The sequence below is a fragment of the Anomaloglossus baeobatrachus genome, chromosome 4, assembly GCF_048569485.1.
Source record: "Anomaloglossus baeobatrachus isolate aAnoBae1 chromosome 4, aAnoBae1.hap1, whole genome shotgun sequence".
NCBI classification, from domain to species: Eukaryota; Metazoa; Chordata; class Amphibia; order Anura; family Aromobatidae; genus Anomaloglossus; species Anomaloglossus baeobatrachus.
Window position 1 is genome coordinate 244,229,621 of NC_134356.1, and position 27,428 is coordinate 244,257,048.

Below are 27,428 nucleotides of genomic sequence, written 5' to 3' on the forward strand. Positions count from 1 at the left end.
TCTGCACTTCTAAAATCCTATTTTTACAATCAGACAAGTTCACTATTTAAAATCGGTCATAATGTGTCTGCACCAGCACTAATCACGTTGATGTGCCCACACAGATCTCTATAGATATTAAATTGTTTCATGGAGCATTATGAAGAATTTTTGCTCGTAAATATTGATCTCTTTAATAGAGATGAGCGAACCGGTCCCGGTTCGGCTCGAGGCGGTTCGCCGAACGGGGGGTCTGGCTCGAGTTCGGCTCGTCGAACGTTCGACGAACCGAACTCGAGCCCATAGGAAACAATGGCAGGCAATCACAAACACAGTAAAACACCTAGAAAACACCCTCAAAGGTGTCCAAAAGGTGACAAACAACTCACAACACAACACAAACACATGGGAAAGTGACAAGGACATGTACTCATGCGAAAACAAAACAGCTGGACAAGGAAAAAGAGGAGGACACACAGATATAGGCATGGCACGCCCTTCTAAAGTCATGTAAAACACCGCAAGGTGACTCCAAGCGGAGTCTCCCTTTTTTCCAAAAATTGGGCCCCACACACCCACCCCTTCAGTGGCAGCAGTTGTGCCCCAGTTGTACACTTCACAGCTAGATTTGCATCAAGCACATTCAAAAATACGCCATTCTTATCCGTCCCCAGGATGACACCGGGGTAGGTAGCAAAGTCTTTCCTGATCCCAGCTCTGTTCATCTTGGCTTCTTTTAAAAACACAGCAAGCAAGGGTTACTCCAAGCGGAGTCTCCCTTTTTTCCAAAAATTGGGCCCCACACACACCCACCCCTTCAGTGGCAGCACTTGGGCCCCAGTTGTACACTTCACAGCTAGATTTGCATCAAGCACATTCAAAAATACGCTATTCTTAACCGTCCCCAGGATGACACCGGGGTAGGTAGCAAAGTCTTTCCTGATCCCAGCTCTGTTCATCTTGGCTTCTTTTAAAAACACAGCAAGCAAGGGTTACTCCAAGCGGAGTCTCCCTTTTTTCCAAAAATTGGGCCACACAGACACCCACCCCATCAGTGGCAGCACTTGGGCCCTAGTTGCAAACAGGATGTTTTGATTTGCATCAAGCACATTCAAAAATACGCTATTCTTAGCCGTCCCCAGGATGACACCGGGGTAGGTAGCAAAGTCTTTCCTGATCCCAGCTCTGTTCATCTTGGCTTCTTTTAAAAACACAGCAAGCAAGGGTTACTCCAAGCGGAGTCTCCCTTTTTTCCAAAAATTGGGCCACACAGACACCCACCCCATCAGTGGCAGCACTTGGGCCCTAGTTGCAAACAGGATGTTTTGATTTGCATCAAGCACATTCAAAAATACGCTATTCTTAGCCGTCCACAGGATGACACCGGGGTAGGTAGCAAAGTCTTTCCTGATCCCAGCTCTGTTCATCTTGGCTTCTTTTAAAAACACAGCAAGCAAGGGTTACTCCAAGCGGAGTCTCCCTTTTTTCCAAAAATTGGGCCACACAGACACCCACCCCATCAGTGGCAGCACTTGGGCCCTAGTTGCAAACAGGATGTTTTGATTTGCATCAAGCACATTCAAAAATACGCTATTCTTAGCCGTCCACAGGATGACACCGGGGTAGGTAGCAAAGTCTTTCCTGATCCCAGCTCTGTTCATCTTGGCTTCTTTTAAAAACACAGCAAGCAAGGGTTACTCCAAGCGGAGTCTCCCTTTTTTCCAAAAATTGGGCCACACAGACACCCACCCCATCAGTGGCAGCACTTGGGCCCTAGTTGCAAACAGGATGTTTTGATTTGCATCAAGCACATTCAAAAATACGCTATTCTTAGCCGTCCCCAGGATGACACTGGGGTAGGTAGCAAAGTCTTTGCTGACCCATGACTTGTTCATCTTGGCTTCTTTTAAAAACAATGTAAGCAAGGGTTACTCCAAGCGGAGTCTCCCTTTTTTCCAAAAATTGGGCCACACAGACACCCACCCCATCAGTGGCAGCACTTGGGCCCTAGTTGCAAACAGGATGTTTTGATTTGCATCAAGCACATTCAAAAATACGCTATTCTTAGCCGTCCCCAGGATGACACCGGGGTAGGTAGCAAAGTCTTTGCTGACCCATGACTTGTTCATCTTGGCTTCTTTTAAAAACAATGTAAGCAAGGGTTACTCCAAGCGGAGTCTCCCTTTTTTCCAAAAATTGGGCCACACAGACACCCACCCCATCAGTGGCAGCACTTGGGCCCTAGTTGCAAACAGGATGTTTTGATTTGCATCAAGCACATTCAAAAATACGCTATTCTTAGCCGTCCACAGGATGACACCGGGGTAGGTAGCAAAGTCTTTCCTGATCCCAGCTCTGTTCATCTTGGCTTCTTTTAAAAACACAGCAAGCAAGGGTTACTCCAAGCGGAGTCTCCCTTTTTTCCAAAAATTGGGCCACACAGACACCCACCCCATCAGTGGCAGCACTTGGGCCCTAGTTGCAAACAGAATGTTTTGATTTGCATCAAGCACATTCCAAATCCACAAGCATTTACTCTCCCCAGGATGACACAGGGGTAGTAAATTCCTTCTGGATCCATGACTTGTTCATTTTGATGAACGTCAGTCTGTCCACATTGTCACTGGACAGACGCGTGCGCTTATCTGTCAGCACACACCCAGCAGCACTGAATACACGTTCAGAGACAACGCTGGCAGCTGGACACGACAAAATCTCCAAGGCGTAAGTTGCGAGCTCTGGCCATTTTTGTAGGTTTGAAGCCCAAAAGGAGCAAGGCTCCAGTTGCACAGTCATGGCATCGATGTTCATTTGGAGATACTCCTGTATCATCCTCTCCAGCCGTTGACTATGTGTCAGACTTGTTGTCTCTGGTGGCCTTGCAAAAGAGGGTCTAAAAAAATTATGAAAAGATTCCATAAAATTGCTGTTACCGGCACCAGAAAAGGTCCTACTGGTACGGGTAGACTGTTGAAGATGACGAGACCGTCCCATGTTTGTCAAGTTACAACTGGGAGATTCACTCCCTGCACCTGCACGGTTGTTTGGTGGAAAAGCCGAGCTAAGATCTAGTAACAGCTTCTGCTGATACTCCTGCATACGTGCGTCCCTTTCTATGGCTGGAATTATGTCACAAAATTTGGACTTGTACCGGGGATCTAATAGTGTGGCAATCCAGTAGTCATCATCACTTCTAATTTTGACAATACGACTGTCATGTTGGAGGTAGTGCAACAAAAAGGCACTCATGTGTCTTGCGCAGCCATGCGGACCAAGTCCATGCTGTGTTTGTGGCATAGAGGTGCTACCCGTTCTTTCTTCCTCTGACATCTGACCCCAACCTCTTTCAACTGAAATTTGACCAAGGTCTCCCTCATCCGCTGAGTCTTCCATGTCCATGGACAGTTCGTCCTCCATTTCTTCATGTTCTCCTGCACCTTGCTCAACATTTCGCCTGCTACTATGCGCCCTTGTCGATCCCTGTCCCCCATGGTCCCATGCCTGCTGCGTTGGTGATGATGAACGTCTGGACCTTGGTGATGTTGTTGTCCCTTGCGCATATGAATCCTCCTGTAGTTCCTCCCCTTCATGTTGTCCCACCCCCTGACTCCGAATAGTGTTTAGCGTGTGCTCCAGCATGTAAATGACTGGAATCGTCATGCTGATAATGGCATTGTCAGCGCTAAACATATTCGTCGCCATGTCGAAACTGTGCAGAAGGGTGCATAGGTCCTTGATCTGAGACCACTCCATCAGGGTGATCTGCCCCACCTCTGCATCTCGTTGGCCCAGGCTATACGTCATGACGTATTGCACCAGGGCTCTGCGGTGCTGCCACAGTCGCTGTAACATGTGGAGAGTTGAATTCCAGCGTGTCGCCACATCGCATTTCAGGCGATGAACCGGCAGGCCGAAAGACTTCTGGAGCGATGCAAGTCGCTCTGCTGCGGCGCTTGAACGGCGGAAGTGAGCTGACAGTTTTCGTGCCCTGTTCAGAAGGCCATCTAGGCCGGGATAGTGTGTTAAAAATTGCTGCACGACAAGGTTCAACACGTGAGCCATACAAGGTACGTGTGTCACCTTGCCCAGGCGAAGTGCCGCACCCAGGTTTGCAGCATTGTCGCACACGGCCTTACCAGGCTGCAGTTTGAGTGGAGACAACCATTTATTAAACTCGGACCGCAAAGCTGACCACAACTCCTCAGCTGTGTGACTCTTATTACCAAGACATGTCAAGCTAAAGACCGCCTGATGCCGTTGCGCTCTGCTGCCAGCATAGTAATGAGGGGTGCGTGATTCCTTCTGCGCAGTGAGAACGCTGGTGGCCTGACCAGGCAGGCTTGGGGCGGAGGTGGAGGACCCAGATGAGGTGGAGGATGCAGAAGCAGTGGCGGAACTTGGACAGACAGAGGATTGACACACAAGTCGTGGGGACGGCAAGACTTGTGCAGCAGACCCTTCACCATCTATCACCATAGTTACCCAGTGCCCAGTCAGCGACATGTAACGTCCCTGTCCATGCTTACTGGTCCAAGTATCGGTGGTGAAATGCACCCGTTCACACACAGAGTTTCTCAAGGAAGCGGTGATGTTGTGTGCGACATGCTGGTGTAGCGCGGGCACACCTTTCTTAGAGAAGTAGTGGCGACTAGGCATCTGGTACTGGGGCACAGCGACAGACATAAGGTCTCTAAAATCCTGTGTGTCCACTAGGCGGAAAGGCAGCATTTCGGTAGCCAACAGCTTACAGAGGGATAGAGTCAACCTCTTAGCTTTGTCATGGGTCGGAGGAAGTGGCCTTTTATTTGACCACATCTGAGGGACAGAGATCTGGCTGCTGTGTGTAGACGGTGTTGAGTAGGGTGTCCCTGGAAAAATGCAGGTTTGTGAGGAAAGTGCAGGCGGAGACATGATGTTGCCTTCATCCAACGTTGGTGCTATCGATGTCTGAGAGAGCTGTACACACTCACTTGTTTCCCCTTCCAAACCAACTGACGACCTTACAAGCAAACTGCCTGTTGCGGTTACAGTGGTGGAAGTTTTGCGTGGAAAAACAGGTGTGGCAGCTGTCCCCACAGTCCTAGAAGATGAAGAGCGCGCGGATGCAGTGGAAGGGGCGGGCGGTGGATGGTTCGCTCCGCTAGGCCGCATTGCAGCACGGTGAGCTTCCCACCGGGACTTATGATATTTATTCATGTGACGATTCATGGAAGAAGTTGTCAAACTGCTGAGCTTTTGACCTCTACTAAGAGAATCATGACAAATGTTACATATCACATGAGTTGGGCGATCTTTTTCGATGTGAAAAAAGGACCAGGCTAGGCAAGGCTTAGAGGCCATGCGACCTGTTGATCCACCCCGAATAATGCTCATAGGCAGAGTGGTGGCTGAGGATGCAGTTGTAGACGTGCTACCAGTGCTCCGACTCTGTCCAGGAAGGCGCAAGGTAACTTCGTCGTCGGTTGCATCCTCCTCCACCGCCTCTGTTGACCTCCTCGAGTGCCTGACTGGGGGTTGACAGTAGGTGGGATCTAGAACGTCATCATCAATTGTTGTGTTTGCACTCCCCTCCCCCTCAGACCGAGCCTCTTCTTGCCCTGACGGAATATTTAAGTTGTCATCCCAATCGGGTATCTGCGTCTCATCTTCATCAGTATGTTCCTCATTGTCTATAACCACAGGTGTTACAGTTTGTGACAAAGGGTCAACATTATGCTCAGAAACTTGGTCCTCACGGCCTGAATCTGAGTCACAAAGGTTCTGGGCATCACTGCAGACCATTTCCTGTTCTGTACTCACTGTAGCTTGGGAGCAGACCTCTGATTCCCAGGCTATAGTGTGACTGAACAGCTCTGCAGACTCAGCCATCTCAGTTCCACCATACTGTGCAGGGCTGATGGAGACTTCAGAGCTGGGAGAAATCAAGTGTGATTGGGATGACAACTCAGAGGACTGGTGTTTTTTGGATGCGGTACTTGAAGTGGCTGAGAGGGCACTTGTTGGACCACTTGAGATCCATTCAAGCATTTTCCTTTTTTGCCCATCATCTACCTTTCTTCCTGTTGTTCGTGTCCGTAAAAAAGGGAGCACATCGGATTGTCCACGGTAAGTAGTAGACATCTTACTTTTGCTGGTAGATGGTCTATCTTCAGCAGATGATAATGGAGCTTTGCCACCTTCCCCACGGACAAAACCTTTTTTGCCTTTTCCACCACGCCTCTTCCCCTTTCCACCAGCATCTGTCATTTTGCCACTCATGTTGATTGCGACAAGATTGTGGACTGAAAATGTGGTAGTAAAAATTGAGAGGTGGTGAAGATTGCAGTGGTGGTCTAGCTTTATTAACAGCAGAATAATAAAGAATAAATATCCCTGACAATGCAACTTAGTTATAATTAGTTGGAGTGTGCAACGCAGGCAGACGTGCTGCAAATGTCTTTGCACTAGTGGGACTATAGCAAAGTCCAATAGCCACGTATAGGATGCCACTAGGTACACTGAGTGTTTGCTAGTATAATGGCTTGGTTAGAATGAGTTGTAGTGTGCAACGCAGGCAGACGCGCTCTGCAAATGTCTTTGCACTAGTGGGACTATAGCAAAGTCCAATAGCCACGTATAGGATGCCACTAGGTACACTGAGTGTTTGCTAGTATAATGGCTTGGTTAGAATGAGTTGTAGTGTGCAACGCAGGCAGACGCGCTCTGCAAATGTCTTTGCACTAGTGGGACTATAGCAAAGTCCAATAGCCACGTATAGGATGCCACTAGGTACACTGAGTGTTTGCTAGTATAATGGCTTGGTTAGAATGAGTTGTAGTGTGCAACGCAGGCAGACGCGCTCTGCAAATGTCTTTGCACTAGTGGGACTATAGCAAAGTCCAATAGCCACGTATAGGATGCCACTAGGTACACTGAGTGTTTGCTAGTATAATGGCTTGGTTAGAATGAGTTGTAGTGTGCAACGCAGGCAGACGCGCTCTGCAAATGTCTTTGCACTAGTGGGACTATAGCAAAGTCCAATAGCCACGTATAGGATGCCACTAGGTACACTGAGTGTTTGCTAGTATAATGGCTTGGTTAGAATGAGTTGTAGTGTGCAACGCAGGCAGACGCGCTCTGCAAATGTCTTTGCACTAGTGGGACTATAGCAAAGTCCAATAGCCACGTATAGGATGCCACTAGGTACACTGAGTGTTTGCTAGTATAATGGCTTGGTTAGAATGAGTTGTAGTGTGCAACGCAGGCAGACGCGCTCTGCAAATGTCTTTGCACTAGTGGGACTATAGCAAAGTCCAATAGCCACGTATAGGATGCCACTAGGTACACTGAGTGTTTGCTAGTATAATGGCTTGGTTAGAATGAGTTGTAGTGTGCAACGCAGGCAGACGCGCTCTGCAAATGTCTTTGCACTAGTGGGACTATAGCAAAGTCCAATAGCCACGTATAGGATGCCACTAGGTACACTGAGTGTTTGCTAGTATAATGGCTTGGTTAGAATGAGTTGTAGTGTGCAACGCAGGCAGACGCGCTCTGCAAATGTCTTTGCACTAGTGGGACTATAGCAAAGTCCAATAGCCACGTATAGGATGCCACTAGGTACACTGAGTGTTTGCTAGTATAATGGCTTGGTTAGAATGAGTTGTAGTGTGCAACGCAGGCAGACGCGCTCTGCAAATGTCTTTGCACTAGTGGGACTATAGCAAAGTCCAATAGCCACGTATAGGATGCCACTAGGTACACTGAGTGTTTGCTAGTATAATGGCTTGGTTAGAATGAGTTGTAGTGTGCAACGCAGGCAGACGCGCTCTGCAAATGTCTTTGCACTAGTGGGACTATAGCAAAGTCCAATAGCCACGTATAGGATGCCACTAGGTACACTGAGTGTTTGCTAGTATAATGGCTTGGTTAGAATGAGTTGTAGTGTGCAACGCAGGCAGACGCGCTCTGCAAATGTCTTTGCACTAGTGGGACTATAGCAAAGTCCAATAGCCACGTATAGGATGCCACTAGGTACACTGAGTGTTTGCTAGTATAATGGCTTGGTTAGAATGAGTTGTAGTGTGCAACGCAGGCAGACGCGCTCTGCAAATGTCTTTGCACTAGTGGGACTATAGCAAAGTCCAATAGCCACGTATAGGATGCCACTAGGTACACTGAGTGTTTGCTAGTATAATGGCTTGGTTAGAATGAGTTGTAGTGTGCAACGCAGGCAGACGCGCTCTGCAAATGTCTTTGCACTAGTGGGACTATAGCAAAGTCCAATAGCCACGTATAGGATGCCACTAGGTACACTGAGTGTTTGCTAGTATAATGGCTTGGTTAGAATGAGTTGTAGTGTGCAACGCAGGCAGACGCGCTCTGCAAATGTCTTTGCACTAGTGGGACTATAGCAAAGTCCAATAGCCACGTATAGGATGCCACTAGGTACACTGAGTGTTTGCTAGTATAATGGCTTGGTTAGAATGAGTTGTAGTGTGCAACGCAGGCAGACGCGCTCTGCAAATGTCTTTGCACTAGTGGGACTATAGCAAAGTCCAATAGCCACGTATAGGATGCCACTAGGTACACTGAGTGTTTGCTAGTATAATGGCTTGGTTAGAATGAGTTGTAGTGTGCAACGCAGGCAGACGCGCTCTGCAAATGTCTTTGCACTAGTGGGACTATAGCAAAGTCCAATAGCCACGTATAGGATGCCACTAGGTACACTGAGTGTTTGCTAGTATAATGGCTTGGTTAGAATGAGTTGTAGTGTGCAACGCAGGCAGACGCGCTCTGCAAATGTCTTTGCACTAGTGGGACTATAGCAAAGTCCAATAGCCACGTATAGGATGCCACTAGGTACACTGAGTGTTTGCTAGTATAATGGCTTGGTTAGAATGAGTTGTAGTGTGCAACGCAGGCAGACGCGCTCTGCAAATGTCTTTGCACTAGTGGGACTATAGCAAAGTCCAATAGCCACGTATAGGATGCCACTAGGTACACTGAGTGTTTGCTAGTATAATGGCTTGGTTAGAATGAGTTGTAGTGTGCAATGCAGGCAGACGCGCTCTGCAAATGTCTTTGCACTAGTGGGACTATAGCAAAGTCCAATAGCCACGTATAGGATGCCACTAGGTACACTGAGTGTTTGCTAGTATAATGGCTTAGTTATCAGTTGGAGTGTGCAGAGGACAAGAGGGTACAGTGGCAGGATTGTGGTGCTCTGGGTAGAGGAATGGAAGACTGCCTTTCTATTCCCTCCTAATGGTGAAATGCAGGTAGGAAATCCCTGACCTGGGCTACACAGACGCTGTTGCTGTTTGCAGGACCTGTCACCTATGGCTCTCTGACCCTGCCGGTTGGAGCCCTTAAAAGGACTGCTATAAAGTGCTCTCCCTAAGCTGTCTAACGCTGTGTATGCAGCGCATACAGCTGTATCGGCTATAGGACTCAGGAAGACGGAGCTGCGACAGTGATGTCTGACACCAAAGACGCAGAAGGCAGATAATGGCGTCCGTGAAGAAAATGTCCGGTTTTATAATGCAGGGACATGTGACATGCAGATCCTATCACACATGCCGTTGCTTCTCTGGCTCAAAGTCCACTTAGCTGTGTGTGTGTCTGGGATTGGCTGACATGCTGGCCCGCCCCACAAGACGCGCGCGCTTAGGGAAGGAAGACAAGAAAAAAAAAAAAAAAAAATGGCGATCGCCATTATAGAAACAGCAGTGATCTGAAGGCGCTGTTCACGCACACTATACACTGAAATGTGATAATAGTTTGAGTCATATTGCAAAGGATTGTCAAAAATCCACTTGTGACTTTTAGGATCGCTACTTCCAATAGGTGGCGCTGTGCTAGAGTTTGTCTCCTTTACTGGAGAGACAATTTGAATATTTCCCAGAGGGGCATTGCAGCTATAAGTCCCCTTACCTGGCAGCCAGACTGGCTTGCAAAGTCTCCTTAAGGAGAATAGTGTTCCCCCGTGGAATTTTAGGGGCATTGCAGCTATAAGTCCCCTTACCTGGCAGCCAGACTGGCTTGCAAAGTCTCCTTAAGGAGAATAGTGTTCCCCCGTGGTCCCCACATAGCTTTCTCATGAGCCAGATCAGACACCCCCATACTTTGCACTGACGAGGGGCAAGCACCCCGAAACACCGTGTCTGCAAATTGGGATTCTGATCTGGCTTATATATCCTGAGTCATATTGCAAAGGATTGTCAAAAATCCACTTGTGACTTTTAGGATCGCTACTTCCAATAGGTGGCGCTGTGCTAGAGTTTGTCTCCTTTACTGGAGAGACAATTTGAATATTTCCCAGAGGGGCATTGCAGCTATAAGTCCCCTTACCTGGCAGCCAGACTGGCTTGCAAAGTCTCCTTAAGGAGAATAGTGTTCCCCCGTGGAATGTTAGGGGCATTGCAGCTATAAGTCCCCTTACCTGGCAGCCAGACTGGCTTGCAAAGTCTCCTTAAGGAGAATAGTGTTCCCCCGTGGTCCCCACATAGCTTTCTCATGAGCCAGATCAGACACCCCCATACTTTGCACTGACGAGGGGCAAGCACCCCGAAACACCGTGTCTGCAAATTGGGATTCTGATCTGGCTTATATATCCTGAGTCATATTGCAAAGGATTGTCAAAAATCCACTTGTGACTTTTAGGATCGCTACTTCCAATAGGTGGCGCTGTGCTAGAGTTTGTCTCCTTTACTGGAGAGACAATTTGAATATTTCCCAGAGGGGCATTGCAGCTATAAGTCCCCTTACCTGGCAGCCAGACTGGCTTGCAAAGTCTCCTTAAGGAGAATAGTGTTCCCCCGTGGAATTTTAGGGGCATTGCAGCTATAAGTCCCCTTACCTGGCAGCCAGACTGGCTTGCAAAGTCTCCTTAAGGAGAATAGTGTTCCCCCGTGGTCCCCACATAGCTTTCTCATGAGCCAGATCAGACACCCCCATACTTTGCACTGACGAGGGGCAAGCACCCCGAAACACCGTGTCTGCAAATTGGGATTCTGATCTGGCTTATATATCCTGAGTCATATTGCAAAGGATTGTCAAAAATCCACTTGTGACTTTTAGGATCGCTACTTCCAATAGGTGGCGCTGTGCTAGAGTTTGTCTCCTTTACTGGAGAGACAATTTGAATATTTCCCAGAGGGGCATTGCAGCTATAAGTCCCCTTACCTGGCAGCCAGACTGGCTTGCAAAGTCTCCTTAAGGAGAATAGTGTTCCCCCGTGGAATTTTAGGGGCATTGCAGCTATAAGTCCCCTTACCTGGCAGCCAGACTGGCTTGCAAAGTCTCCTTAAGGAGAATAGTGTTCCCCCGTGGTCCCCACATAGCTTTCTCATGAGCCAGATCAGACACCCCCATACTTTGCACTGACGAGGGGCAAGCACCCCGAAACACCGTGTCTGCAAATTGGGATTCTGATCTGGCTTATATATCCTGAGTCATATTGCAAAGGATTGTCAAAAATCCACTTGTGACTTTTAGGATCGCTACTTCCAATAGGTGGCGCTGTGCTAGAGTTTGTCTCCTTTACTGGAGAGACAATTTGAATAATAGTTTGATTCACAGAGTGACTTACACTATTACAGCAGAAACCAAGCTATGATTTAGCTGTTTTTTGGCTGCTAGAACCGTTCTCGAACGTTTCTAGAACTACCGAGCTTTTGCAAAAAGCTCGAGTTCTAGTTCGATCTAGAACATGCCCCAAAATCACTCGAGCCGCGAACTGGAGAACCACGAACCACGAACCGCGCTCAACTCTACTCTTTAAGTCACAAAATAACATCCCATTCCCATCTCCATCAAGATCATTTGACGGATTTGGAGTAATGGTTTGGTGGTTAACCCCTTTGCACACTAGCACCTTCTTATAAGTTCGCATCTTTCCAATTTCTTTTTATCTCTTTATACCCAAACTATGTCTATATTTTCATATATGCCGGTAATGAACCACAAAAAGGATTTTTTTTACATTTTTATTGTAATTTATGATGTTTGTTCGCGTTCTTGCGATGTTTTTAATGTATCAAAATGTGACCATTTTTTTCCCTTCTTTTTTTCTTTTTTCCTTCTTCTTTTGTACGTCTCCACGTGTCTATGAGTCATTGCCCTACAACCGGGTGGGTGGATGACGTCATGGCTGTCAATGTGGCAGTTTGTATCCTCTTATAAAGCATTAGGCTGTGGATATATGTATGATTTCTTTTTTCCCTGAGGAAGGAGACGGTCCTTGTCTCTGAAACGCGTTGGAATGCTGAAATAAAAAGAAACTTCTTCATCAATCCTGCTTCAGTGGTTTTTAGCACGGCTAAAACCCGTTTTCCTTTATTTTATTATATACCATTTTCCCACCTGACTTATGACAAACTTTAAACAACACTTTTTATGGATCTCTTTGAGAAATGGCTTTCTCCTTGCCACTCTTCCATAAAGGCCAGATTTGTGCAGTGTACGGCTGATTGTTGTCCTATGGACAGACTCTCCCACCTCAGCTGTAGATCTCTGCAGTTCATCCAGAGTGATCATGGGCCTCTTGGCTGCATCTCTGATCAGTCTTCTACTTGTTTTGAGATGAAAATTTTGAGGGACGGCCGGGTCTTGGTAGATTTTCAGTGGTATGATACTTCTTCCATTTCAATATGATCGCTTGCACAGTGCTTCTTGCAATGTTGAAAGTTGTGGAAATCTTTTTGTAACCAAATCTGGCTTTAAACTTCTCCACAATAGTATCATGAACCTGCCTGTTGTGGTCCTTGGTCTTCATGATGCTGTCTGTGCTTTAAACTGAACACTGATACTATCACAGAGCAGGTGCACTTATACGGAGACTTGATTACACACGGGTGGCTTATATTTATCATCATCAGTCATTTAGGACAACATTGTATCATTCAGAGATCCTCAATGAACTTCTGGAGTGAGTTTGCTGCACTGAAAGTAAAGGGGCCGAATAATATTGTGCGCCCCAATTTTCAGTTTATTCTTTTTTACAAAAGTTTAAAATAAGCAATAAATTTCGTTCAACTTCACAATTGTGTCCCACTTGTTGTTGATTCTTCACCATAACATTAAAATTTTTATCTTTATGTTTGAAATCTGAAATGTGGGAAAAATTTGAAAAATTCAAGGGGGCCGAATACTTTTGCAAGACACTGTATATGTAGTGCTGGCAAATTTGTATGCATATTTTTTACTACTGAATTTAAATGCGCAAAATTATTGCAAATTGTGCCAAATTTATTCTAAGAGTGCACATAGAATATTACATTTCTTATATTTTGCCAAGTATGTTAGATACTCATCAAGTTACAAAAGAGAAAGCTGACAAACTCACGGTTCTTGATGTTGGAGGGGCTGACGGACTTGTAAGCGACACCATCTCCTGTATAGCAAGGCGTAGTTTCAAACGATGTAAGGGATTACTGATCCCAATTTCTCTCTGGATTTCTGTGTCTGACAATGCAGACATAATGGCACCACTCTTAACATTGGCACGACAAGCTGCAACATACCAGGCTGGCATTCCTAGCCATAACTGGGAAAAAAGAGTGAAAGTAAGCTTACAAAAAAAATAAAGTCAGTTTGATTCTTCATCTAATTTTAATAAGGTCATGGGGCTACATTTCTAGAACTGTTCACTTATGTATGTAATGGGGTCTTTTTTAATGCATGTTTTTTGAATGGTAATGAATATAGCTGGTACTATACATTGTTGTACTTTTACACACATTGGAAATAGGCTGCATATTATATTATTGTACCATGTCCAGCAGAAGTCAAATGGAGCCTACAAAAATAGCCATATGTATTATTGTATAGTTTTTACATACTACATATTTATATATTTAATCTTTTTTTTCTTTTACTGTGAAATAAATTAGGAAAATTCAGATAAGTTAGCTAAAACAGACAATATACCAAAATACATATGATGTGCAACTCAAGAAAGGAAAAAACAACAACTTTTCATATATCGCACAGACATTGCAGAAGTTTTGATCGAAGGTGGTCCAGATTCATTAACACTAGAAGTCCCAGAGAGGGGTCATTTAACATTTCTACCATTGGAACCCTATGGAGCTCGAAATTCCAGGGACTTCTAGTGTTCATCGAATAAAATGTTAAGGCAGAAGTGCTCATCAGAGCACCGGTCCTGATCAATTGAAAGTCTTTAAGCTTGTCTTTTATATTGGAGAAGAGCAGCTCTCAGCTCAGAACTTCAGCTTTTCATTTTAGAGATTAGTGTGGGGCTGAGTCTCAGACCCACATTGATCACACCTTCTGAAATATCTCTACAACATGTCAAATGTTTTCCCAAGTGCCAGTACATTTTACTTTGTAGTGATCCAGACAAGTTCTAGCCCTGAGTGAAATTAAATATTTTTCTGAAGGACTGTTGAAATGGTCCCTGGAGAACCCTGGCCCCTGGGGAATCCTACAGTGAGCCCAAATCTGACTTAATAATAGGCCAAACATTTGATCAGACCTGACTTGGGAGCCAATCAATTGCCAATTGATTCAGATTGATTCAAAAATATCTTCTGGTCTCGCTCATACGGCTATTGAATCTCTCATGCGGGAGAATCAGGACGATTATGCAAATGACACTCAGCTCAATCTTTGCTCTGAGTTTGAGCCGACTGTCATTTGATGTGATCCGATTCTCTTGCATGCGAGAATAGTTTCTCCAGCTTCTCTATTGTCTATATTGGCATAAATCAGACTGCACTTGGATGACATCTGAGTGCAGTCCGATGTTTCACATACACCCATAGACTTAAATCGGTGCTCGTTGTCCGACATACGCTGCCAATCGCAACATGCAGATATTTTTCTTGTATGCTAATTCGGCAAGAGGAAAAAAGCACTGATCGGCACTGCCACATAGTATAATATTGGGCCAAGAACTATCTGATAAAACATCAGATATCACTTGGTCATGTTATACACCAGTGTGAGTGCCACCTATAGATGATATAACCAAAGTGTCCAATGATAACATTTTCTATGTGATCAAAAGTATACCAGTTGTTTTCATTGCATAAAGTAGTATTTAGAGTGTGGTAGATTTTTCCAACATTTACCTCAAGCCAAGACACCACAGTTGGTCCATCCCACTGAGCAAATGGTAGCCCTTTCCGTCTGGCCTCTTCTAAAAGTTCATGTCTAAGAAAAAGAAGTGAGAGTACTTTAATTCAAACTCCAGATGCAATAATTTCATGAAATGATATTGTAAAAAATATCAACTCCACTTGATAACTTGCTGATCACAGGAGTCCTTCACCACTGGGACCCCATGCGATCCTGAAGACAGGGCTCTGGAACATCAAGAAATGCACTCGGCAGCCCAGTTTTTAATGTAGAGGAGGTGAAGATGTTCAGCTTCCACTCCATTCATTGCCTATTAAGCTGCCAGTGCCATGTGTCACGCTTGACAGACAGTTCTGTAGTGTCCGGCTGTAAAAGGCTGCAGCATTTGGCTACACAAGCTGAGGAGTTTCTCACCTTTTCAGCTGCTAATCATCAGCACTTCCCTTTGTGTGTTTAAATACTCTCAATCCCTTTTCCTCCCTGCTGGTGATATGTTTAAAAACGCTTTACACATCTTGAGTGCAAGCAGTCGGCTTGCATATCATTAACATGTCTATTGCTGCTGTGATTTCTATAATTCCACAACTTTTCCTTCTTGGTGTTGCAATTTCAATTTTAAGAAATGTATATAGGGATCACAAAATAAAAACATTCCATTGCTCATCTAATGTTACTACCCTCTATTTTAAGGTGATTAACCAGGAAAGAATTACCATACTATACAGAAGGTGAAAGAAATATTGAATATGTCACCAATTTAATAACTAGATATATTTCTAAAGGTGCTATTGACATGAATTTCTCACTAAATTGTCGGTAGCAACCCATCCAATCCACGCAGGCAAAGAATCAAACCAGAGATGTCCATAAATTTAGTGATGTGTAATAATAAGACATAAAACAGTGAAAAAGTATTAAACACAAAAAGAAAAAGGTGAAAAAAAAAAGTCATGGAAAGTCATGACACCAGCTGAAATCTATTAGTAATTAAACAGTATTCCTGCCACGCAATGAAAAATGATATCAGCTGGTTCAACTGATGGCCTATAAAAAGGTGTCTTATTACCAAAATACCACAAGAAACACCTCATGATGGGAAAAACCAGTGAGTTGTCTCAAGACCTTCGCAATCTTAATGTTGCAAAATATACTGATGTCATTGGTTACAGAATTTCTAAACTACTGAAGGATCAAGTGAGCACTGCTGGGGTCATAATCCAGAAGTGGAAAGAACAAAGCCTTGATGAGGTGCTCACTAAAATAATTCAGACAGAAGAGTGAAAAGATTTATCATAAGAGTTGTCCAAGAGCCAAAAATAACCTGTAGAGCATTCCAAAAAGACCTGAAAACAAAAGTTACAATTGCTTCAAAGAAAACAATAAGTAATGCACTCAACCTCGAAGGCCTGAATGCAGGCTCACCACGCATGACTCCATTGTTGAACAAAAAGTGTTTTGAAGCTGTTAGCACCAACATAAGCTTTTGTACAAAGTAGTAAATAAATTTCAGTAAGCATGTTCAATACTTTTTTCCTGTGTAATTGCACATTAATACACATAGCTTAATTTATGGACATTTATGGTGGGATTTCTTTGTGTGGATTGGAGGTGCTCAACATCTGGTGAGAAATGCTTGTCAATAGCACCTTTAGAAATATATTTTTCTGAGAAAATTGGCAACGTATTCAATACTTATTTCACCCGCTGAATTTCATTCCATTTCTGACATTTATTACATTTTGGATGATACATTTTATTTACCAAGCAAATAACATGATTTGAAATATGTCTAAAGCATATCTGTTCAAAATGAAAAATGGAAACCTGTGGTGCCAATGGCTCTTTGAAATCAACAGGAAGGCTACTTGTGCAATTTAAAGCTCAATGGGACATGTAGATTATGTCGTAAAGCTCATATAAAACAGCCATAACACTACCATATCTCAGAGTGCCGAGGATTAACTACAGCATGTATCACTTTTATTTCACCTTGCTCAATTTAAATTGACTGACTGTTACATGTTCAAAGTAAGTTAGTAGGTATCACAGGCGACTCTTCAATTCATTGTCAAGCTTTTCATGGGAATACATATATACTGTATATATATATATATATATATATATACACATATATATATATATACCGCATATATCTACAGTACATATATATCTAATACATAAAGCTGAATGTGTGTATGTATGTATGTGTGTGTGTGTGTGTGTATGTCCGGAATTGGCATCTGCACCGTCGCAGCTACAGCCACAAAAGTTTGCACACTCACACGTCTGGACCCCGAGAGCGTCATAGGCTATGTTGTGAGGCAAAATTTTAACCCCGCGCATTCCAATTTACCAATCAATTTTGCCCCTATCTACATAATGGGGAAAAAGTGAAGCGAAAAGTTACATTTACAATCACGAAATTTTGCACAGACACCTCATGTGACCCAGGGAACGTCATAGACTATGTTTTGACAGGAAAATTTAACCCCGCGCTTTACAGTTATTCTCCAAAAAACATGCCTCCATTAAAGTAAATGGAACCTAGAACTACAGGTTATTAGTAGGAGTTGTGATTGGTTGCTATAGGAATAAAAGACATTCATAGTATAAGAAGCGTATATGTGAGGTAATAAGATGTCGGTGGGGAGACGGATAGAGAGAGACAGACAGAGACAGACAAAGACAGACAGAGAGAAAGACAAAGAGACAGACAGAGAGACAGACAGGGAAAGAGACAGAGAGATAGAGACAGACAGGGAAAGAGACAGACAGAGACAGACAGTGAAAGAGACAGACAGAGACAGACCTGGAAAGAGATAGACTTGGAAAGAGACAGACCTGGAAAGAGACAGACCTGGAAAGAGACAGAAGGGGAAAGAGACAGATGGGGAAAGAGACAGACGGAGAAAGAGACAGACGGAGAAAGAGACAAACGGGGAAAGAGACAGACGAAGAAAGAGACAGACAGACATGCAGACAGGGACAGAGACAGGCAGACTGGGAAGGAGCAGACAGCCAGAGACACAGACAAAGATAGATGGGGAAAGACACAGACCTTGATAGAGACAGACGGGGAAAGAGACAGAGAAATAGAGACAGACAAGGAAAGAGACAGACAGAGACAGGCAGACAGGGAAAGAGACAGACAGGAAAAGACACATACAAAGAGACGGGGAAAGAGACAGACCTGGGAAAGAGACTGACCTAGAAAGAGACAGATGGGGAAAGATATATATATATATATATATATATATATATATATATATATATAAAATCAGCTGTTTTGGAGCTGCAGCGCTAGACGATGCACCTTAAAGAAGTTGTCCCCTTTCAGAAATATTTGTCCTAGGGTGCTGTTTGTAGAACCCAAAACAAACAAAAAAAACATTTTACTCAACAGTTCCAGTTCTGGCACTGGCTGCAGCGTTGAAGTCACGTCCACAGCATGGTGGGCATTCAGTGACCTCAGTGGCTCTGGGCAGGTTGTTCTGTCTACACAGGGCAGAGCTGATGAGCTCACCAATTAGCTACCATGCTTTAAATACGTGAGCGCAGCAGCCAGTACCAGACACCTAGAACACAGGCTGAGACTCAACGGTGGACCTGGTGATGGTGTTTAAAGTGTAGTTTGCTGGGGTGGGGGGATTTTCTGATAGTAGATAATACCTTTAATACACTGGTAATACTACAGGAAAAGTCTTTTTCTTTTACCAGAAAAGATCAATTTGTGAATTTGCTTGGGAATGTTAACGGCTCATTTGGACAGCCATGCACATCGGTCAAATCTTGGACTGCAATGTATGGACTGGCCATGGCTCTCCTGACCGAAGCATCGCTGTCTCAGAGAAATATATATGAAGATGTCATGCTCCGGTCGGGAGACTTGTGGCCACTCCGTCTACTGCGATCTGAAAGCCACCACTCTGGCACTGACAACCAGCTCTGCATTGATGCAATGCTGAACTAGCTGTCAGTCAGTGTCGGGGAGCGGTTACAGCCGCCACTCAATGTACTGTGCCCCTATGACTGAAAACCCAAGGCTGCTTGGAGGAGTAAAGAGTTAATTTCCTTCCGGAAGTGGGGCTCCCAGTGCTGCGGCCACATGGCTTCAAAAAGCTATTTACCAGCAAATGAACCCCATATTTGCAGGTTAATAGCTTTTTTTATATGACAGGTACCTTTTAAAATAAAATAAATTGTCTAACAATACTAGTTAGGTGTCTACTTGTATCAATCTGTCACCCCCAGTGGAAGTCTTAAAAGTTAAAGAGAATAGGTTTCAGTACAAAAATGTGGTTCTCACACGTGTGAGCAGTCCAATAATTTGTTCTATATTAAGAAATTATTATCACAAGGCCTGGGACTGGAAAGGAAGTATATATGTACAGAGATTCTGTCAGCAGGTTTTGCTACGTAATCTGAGAACACCATAATCTAGAAGCAGAGTCGCTGGTTACAGTGATGTGTCACTCACAGGGCTGTGGTGTGCTGTTTCAATACAATCACTGTTTTATTTTCAAGAGATTATCATCACCGGACAACTTGGCACTTGCAGGGTAGTCCAACCACTATCAAATGTGCACAGAAAGCTTTGGCGTGGGCTGGTTATACACAAATCAACAACTCCGCCACACAACCGTGCAGAGCTGCCGCCCCACCACCGTGCGGAGCTGCCGCCCCAATCTACACCCCACCTACTGTCTCCTCCCTAAAATCCTATAGAATGTAAGCCCGCAAGGGTAGGGCCCTCTTCCCTCTGTACTAGTCTGTCTATTGTAACTTGTATATGTATTCTGTATGTAACCCCTTCTCATGTACAGCACCATGGAATCAATGGTGCTCTAGAAATAAATAATAATAACTCCATCTGTGGCAGATAAAACTGTGACTATATGATAACTGTTCAGCCCAGTAAACAAAGTGCTGGAATTAGGGTCCCTAGCTCATACTGTCTGCTGTCAGATTACTTAACAAAAACCTGCTGACAGATTTTCTTTAAAACAGACAGTAATTAAATAGCAAGTTTATCATATAAGTGCTGGCAATTAAAAGAAAAGAAATAAGATTTTTAGGCTGGGTGATTTTTTTATATTTTTTTCTTTAGGAGTCCTATTCTGGATTCCCTGTATTAATGTAATGCATGGTTGTATGTCTGTATGGCTTAATAATGACTCCAAATAAATAAATAAACCTGCTGAAATAGTAGGAAAGATACTATTCTACGGTTATTCAAAATAGGGAGTAGTCTGCCCTCTGGTGGAGATTTCTGCTGGGAAAATCAACAACTCTCAATTTACCGGGATGCTAATATCAGAACATGACATTCTTTAAAATAGGATTTTGTGTACTAAATGTATTTTTTTTTAATTTTTGGAATTTTTTTTCCATATCACAAACTTTATTTAAAAAAAAATAGAAATCTCTCAATTTTCATGCTGGCTGCTTTGGATTTTCTAGACTCTGTCCTATCCTTATCTTTTACTTTGAAGCATCTAATGTGCAAGTGCAAAGGTTTGTGCATTGTGAAGGAAGGGGGCGCTATCCTCATACTTTATCGAGTTTAATTAATAGGGATGATCGAATACCTCAAATATTCGGCTACACCCATATTCGACGAATAGCCGCTATTCGACTATTTGCGAATATTCGATGCGCAATGTAAGTCTATGGGAAACCTGTATAGTTGCTGAATGGCAACTATTCGGGCTTCCCATAGACTTACATTGCGCATCGAATATTTGCATAGCGGCGACCTATTTGTCGAATATTCGTGAAGCCGAATATTGCCGAATATTTGTGAAATTCGATCATCCCTATTTATTAATCATTTAAGATAATCTTTAAAGTAAATAAAAAAGTTCTAAATCCTCAATGCTATGTGTTAGAAGAATTTAAACCAGCAAAATCCAACTTGGAATTAAAAGGAATCACTCATCAGTACAAAGCAGGAGAACTGATTTGGCTCAGTATGAGGTCTCTGACAAGGGGTTTAAGGGTTAAGGTCTCTCCTTGCAAAGGGCACGGAGTTGTAGTATGGAAACTGGGAGATTTATAGGCCATGCAAGGCTATCCTTTAATTTGGCACCCTACACAAACAGAAACTTTACCACTTAGACACAGTATCAAATGCCTTTTATCCAGCCAAACTAAATCTCCAGATTTTCCCTGATGAGGAACAAACACTATGAAACATGTCTCTGTAAATGGAGTTTATGGTTGGGCTTCTGACCCTAAGTAAAGACCCTTGAAAAAAGGTCAATAATAACTTTTAGGATTGCAATTTCCAACAGGTGGCACTATAATTCAAGACCTCTTCTCTGAAGAGCCTATTTGTATATTTAAATTCCCAGGAGAGCATTGCATGCCCTAAAAGTCTTTCTAAGATGACTTGGCAGAATCTACAAGGAGAAACTTTTATCCCTTAGACTACAAAAAGCCCTAAAAAACACATCATTTAAGCAAGGGTTTGCTGGCAAGAGCTTCTAGTTCATTAAGTTGAGTCTTGACTAGTGATGGGCGGACCCAGACTGTAAAAGTCTGGATCTACATAGTTTCAAATGTACCCGAGTGCAGGGCCCAGAATTCTCAGGGAACTCTGGGTATTGATCCGGATCCAGCTACTTGGGAAATAAAAAAAAAAAAGGATAAATAAAAAAATAAGAATAAAGCAAGCGCTTCATAGTTACCAAAGCTCTGGTGCAGCTGTACACTGCTTCTGGGGCCGCCCATTATCCATCATTGCATATGCACTGCTCTCCCCACCTACTGGCATCTGTGATTGGTTGCAGTCAGATGCGCCCCCACGGTGAGTGACAGAGTGTCTGGCACTTACAATCACAGGCACTGTCTGCAGGTCAACAGTACAGTGAAAGTAAATAAATACATTGTTGTAGGGTCCCCCCATATTATGATACCCAGCACAGATAAAGCATATGGCAAGAGGCTGCAACTACCAGATGTGCACTTATCTTAGCTGTGCACCAACATAAGAGGAACCGCATGCAGCTTTTTTATGTTTAATAATTTAAATAAATAATTTAACGAAAGGGCGTGCGGTGCCCCCCAATTTTGATACCCAGCCATGATAAAGCCTGACAGCTGGGGGATAGTATTCTCAGGCTGGGGAGAGCCATGGTTATTTGGCCCCCCAGCCTAAAAATATCAACCTGCAGCCACCCCAGAATAGATGCAACAATCCCAGAACTTTACCCGGCTCTTCCCAATTGCCCTGGTGTGGTGGCATTTGGGGTAATAAGCGATTAATGTCAGCTCCCAGCTGCCACTAAGTCCAATATTAGCAATGGGAGATGTATATGAGACCCCATCACTAATCTGTAAGTGAACTTAAACACAAACACCAAAAAAATCCTTTATTTGAAATAAAATACAAAAATACACCCTCTTTAACTCCTTTATTAACCCAACTCCACTCACATATTACTTATTGAATAGGCAAGAAGTGATGAAGAAAATAAATCCATGGCCCAGATGATGGTTTGACAGTCTAGAGTTGTCGCCTGACCAACTTTGTTGTTCTTTAACAGGAAATATTTTATTAATCTGGAGAAAACATTGCAGCACTTTGTTGTTGGCCCTAATCATGTAATATTCATTTTTTGGATGCAGTTTCAGAAATGTGTTAAATTCCCTCAAGGAAAAATGTTAATGAGTAAATTCAGTTTTTAAATGACTAGCCTTTGATATTTATTTCACTACTGCCTATGTTCCTTTGATTGTATATTTTTGATGTATTATTGAGATATTATCCTCCTCCTTCCTATTACACATGTTACGTCAGCCACTTCTGTCCATAACTATATACTGGCTTTACTGCGAATTGCTGAGGTTTTGCAGTGCCATGTTTGACCGCGCAGCTTCAACAGATGAAGTCCACGGCTTCAATGTGTTTCAACTTATGTGGTTGTGCTTTTTGTTTTACCTTTTTGGTCAACAACATTTGATGTAAATGAACCCTAATGGTTCAGACATTCTCACAATTATTTGGTCAAACAATGATTTAGGGACCTAGGTATATGTCAACGTCCCTGAACATGACATGACTATTTAATATTGCTATGTACAGAGCTAGTAAAAATTAGATTGATTCACATAACACAGCACTGGGATATCATAGCACGGAAATGTGTAATTCGACACCTAACTTGAAACTGTAATGTAAAAGGGAACTTGTCATGTCCCCAAATGCTATTGACATGCATGTTAATCTATGAGTTAATAGCGTTAGAATGCTGTCTGAGCGCCTGACTGAATGCGTAGCTGCTGGGAGAAGATAAGGTATGTCTGGAGTTGCTACAGTCATTGCTCTCAGCATTGTGAGCAGCAGCTGTATGCACGCCCAGGCAAATTTGATTGACAGCTTGCTTTGTACAGATGCAATAGAATTGCAGGTGTGTGCTTACAGCTGCTGCTCACTGTGAACTGGGTGATGTATGTAGCTGCTTCGGGCACGCCTCTATAACTGAAAACTGGTAGCTACTGGGAGGAACAATCCTCATTTTCTCTCTGTAGCCGACCCTTTTTTTTTTGCTGCACATTACAACTGATCATGCTGTTAACCCCAGTGCGAACCGATCAAACACTGCAAGCGGCTCGCACTGTGAGAACACCTGAGCAGAGCGATGCTTGCGCAGGGGATCTATATTCAGAATCATTAAATAGTGATACATATATTCACAAATGATAACTCTTAAAAATGGTAATAAGATTGATTTTTCTTTAGCTATTCTAGAACTCAGGAAATTCTTTACAGTAAATTAGCTATAAATCTATACATTATTTCTCAGCAGGACAGTTTGTTTCCTTGTACAGCAATTCTAGCCAAGCCAAGGACATATGTATTATAGAGGAGGCCCATGCAGTTTCCCAAGGGTACAGGAGCAGAGGTGACTTGCTTAGGCTAACCTTATAGCCTATTCCTATGGGCTTTAAAAATATCCACATGGCTCCTCTCTCCTTAATCACATTGGTGTTAACAACTAGTGAGGGGGTAAGCCAAAGGTTTCCATCATCCCACACTGCAACTAAGAAAAGCAAGGGGCAGATTAAGTACAACATGCACTTTGGTACGGTGTCTCAAAATGAAATGCTTGATGACACAGAAAGCTCCAGCAGGGGGGGCTATTTAGTTTTCTTTAGAGGGAACCCTCTTTGCTTCATGTATACACGTTAAAATCAGTAATATTTAAAAGAAAACCTTTAAGGGCTCCGCCACACATCCGTGAAAACCACGTCCGTGTAAAACGGGCCGTTTTTCGGGTCCGTTTTCCGTTTTTTAGGTCCGTTTTTATGGTATGTGTGGCCTGCGTGTGTATCCCGTATGCTAGCCGTATGTGCGTGTGGAATGTCCGTGTGTGCGTGAGTGAAATAACTGACATGTGTATGTGTTGTCCGTGTGAAATGTACGTGTGTGATGCAAAATGTCGTTACTACATGTCGGAAGACAGAGTAGCGGGATGAGAATGAACTCGGGTGAACTTCACCCGACTTCATAGTCATGCTGCGGCTCTGTCTGTGTGCCGTGTACTGATTAGCGGTCACTTGTGAAGGATTCACCGGTGACCGCTAATCCCCCGAGTGACTGAAGTGTCCCCCCCTCTCTCATACTCACCGTTCCCCGATCACCGGCGCTGCACGGCGTTCACACTGCTTCGTCGGCTTTTTCTAATTTGAAAAAGCCGGCCGCTCATTAAACAATCTTGTATTCCCTGCTTTCTCCCCCCACCGGTGCCTGTGATTGGTTGCAGTCACACACACCCACCACGCTGAGTGACAGCTGTCTCACTGCACCCAATCACAGCAGCCGGTGGGCGTGTCTATACTGTGCAGTGAAAAAAATAAATAAATAATTAAAAAAATGGCGTGCGGTCCCCCCCATTTTAATACCAGCCAGATAAAGCCATACGGCTGAAGGCTGGTATTCTCAGGATGGGGAGCTCCACGTTATGGGGAGCCCCCCACCCTAACAATATCAGTCAGCAGCTGCCCAGAATTGCCGCATACATTATATGCAACAGTTCTGGGGCTGTACCCGGCTCTTCCCGATTTACCCTGGTGCGTTGGCAAATCGGGGTAATAAGGAGTTATTGGCAGCCCATAGCTGCCAATAAGTCCTAGATTAATCATGTCAGGCGTCTATGAGACACCTTCCATGATTAATCTGTAAGTGACAGTAAAAAAACACACACACACGAAAAAAATCCTTTATTAGAAATAAAAAACACAAACAAATTCCCTTATTACCAATTTATTAACCCCGACAAACCCTCCATGTCCGGCGTAATCCACGGACCTCCAGCGTCGCTTCCAGCTCTGCTGCATGGAGCTGACAGGAGCAGCAGAAGACACCGCCGCTCCGGTCACCTCCACGCAGCTAATGAGATGAGTAGCGCGATCAGCTGCTGTCACTGAGGTTACCCGCGGCCACCGCTGGATCCAGGGGCGAGTTGGTCTTAATAAATATTGTTTATCATTGTACTACCAGCTTGGAGGCTTGCCTTTCCTGTCAGTGACACCACTTTTGAAACATATCTGGATCCCACAGTTACCGGGGATCTTCACATATGCATCGGGTGCAATATGCTAATGACACTCGGCTCAAGCTCGGTTTGAGTGTCTGCCGAGTATCATGCAACTGTGATCCAATTCTGTGATCGGATCACAGGTGAGGAGAAGATTGGGAGATTAAACTCTCCATCTCCTTCACTACCGCAATGAGTCTCTGAATACTGTAGAAGCAGTGGTTGTCCAAAGAAACTTTGTGCAACAGATGAAAGACACATGATGCTTACTTCCCTTCAAAGTCACATGTCCAGCAGTGCCAACAGCTCAAAATGAGCAAAAAACAGTGGAAATCAGCAATACCTGTCTATTGTTTCAAGAAGTTTGGCCAGAAGTGGTCTTCATGGAAGGATTATTGCCAAATCCTTATCTACGCCTTGAGGAAAAACCAAGCGACTCATCTATGCACAAAAGCATAGACACTAGGGTGCAGAAAAATTGCAACAGGTGCTCTGGAATGATGTGTCAAATTGTGAAATATTTTGCTTCAACAGTAGGTAGTTTGTTTGTCGAAGTGTTTGAAAGTGGTGTACAAATGAGTGTCTGCAGGCAGCAGTAAAGGTGGAAGTTTCTTGCAAGCTTGGATTTCGTTTAAAAAAATAAATTAGATTTGTCAGGTACAGTATGGTACAGGCTCACAATTTATCCTCAAACCCTTAATAAAATATAGAAGTTTATTAGTAAATCTTTAAAAATAATCCCAAAGACACACAAACATTAGCAATCCAAGGTGAGGTGACCCCTCAAAAAAATTGATACTGATACAAAAGGACAGAAATGAATGGAATGAGGGGGGGAAGGAATGCCCTGATAGCCCTCAACAATTCCGGTGTCCCTACCTAACAACGGAGGGTGTGACACCTTAAGTGACCGGGCGTCCCCGTTTCACGTCAACTGTCCCTTTTCCTCACCCTAAATATAGGGAAGATAGTTCACTAGAAGTCCCAGAAATTTCAAGCTCCCCCCTGAAGTCCTGAAAGAGGATCAAATGACCCTTAAGGTACCGTCACACATAACGAGATCGCAGCTGAGTCACGGTTTCCGTGACGCAGTAGCGATCCCGTTAGCGATCTTGTTATGTGTGACACCTACCAGCGATCAGGCCCCTGCTGTGAGATCTCTAGTCGTTGCAGAATGGTCCAGGCCATTTTCTTCAAAGGCGACGTCCTGCTGGGCAGGACACATCACTGTGTTTGACACTGTGTGACAGGGTCACAGTGACTGCTGAGATCGTTATACAGGTCGCTACTGCGACCTGTATCGTTCCTGCATCGCTGGTAAGATCTGACTGTGTGACATCTCACCTGCGACCTCCCAGCGACTAACCTGCGATCCCTATCAGGTCGCATTGTTTTCGGGATCGCTGGTAAGTCGTTGTGTGTGACTGGGCCTGTAGTCCAAACTGAATAGAACTAACTAGAAACTAAATGGCTAAACTCAATGGAAAACAACAACCTCCTGTGGTGCGACAGTAATGGCCTTAATTACAGAACAAAAGACGGTGATTATAGGATGTTAGCTAAAATCCTTCAGATCATTCGACCCGTCTCTGGGTTCCAAAGGTAGAAATATTAAATGACCCCTCTCTGGGACTTCTAGTGTTAAATAGAAGGGAGGGAGAGAGAAGGAAACCGTTCCCAAGGGTACAGTAAAGTCTGAAAAAATAAACAAATAAAGGTTTTATAAAACCTGACTCAAGGTGATATGAAATACAACTGCAGAGGGTAATACAAAAACAGTAATTTTGCAAACATTAAGCTCATATGATAGTCTATTACACCGTAAGG

At 43.9% G+C, this 27,428-nt stretch overlaps 1 protein-coding gene across 10 annotated transcripts in view; it reads right to left on the reverse strand.

Annotated features, from left to right (window-relative positions):
• The window catches only part of PPFIA2 (PPFI scaffold protein A2), a 575,559-nt gene that overhangs the window by 59,005 nt on the left and 489,126 nt on the right, over positions 1–27,428 (reverse strand). For all 10 annotated transcript variants that reach the window (XM_075344766.1, XM_075344764.1, XM_075344763.1 and 7 more), the window contains 2 exons: positions 15,054–15,135; positions 13,304–13,504 (listed from right to left, as the gene is read on the reverse strand). In XM_075344766.1, the coding sequence (XP_075200881.1) occupies positions 13,304–13,504; positions 15,054–15,135 (283 nt within the window). The remainder of the gene's footprint in view (positions 1–13,303; positions 13,505–15,053; positions 15,136–27,428) is intronic.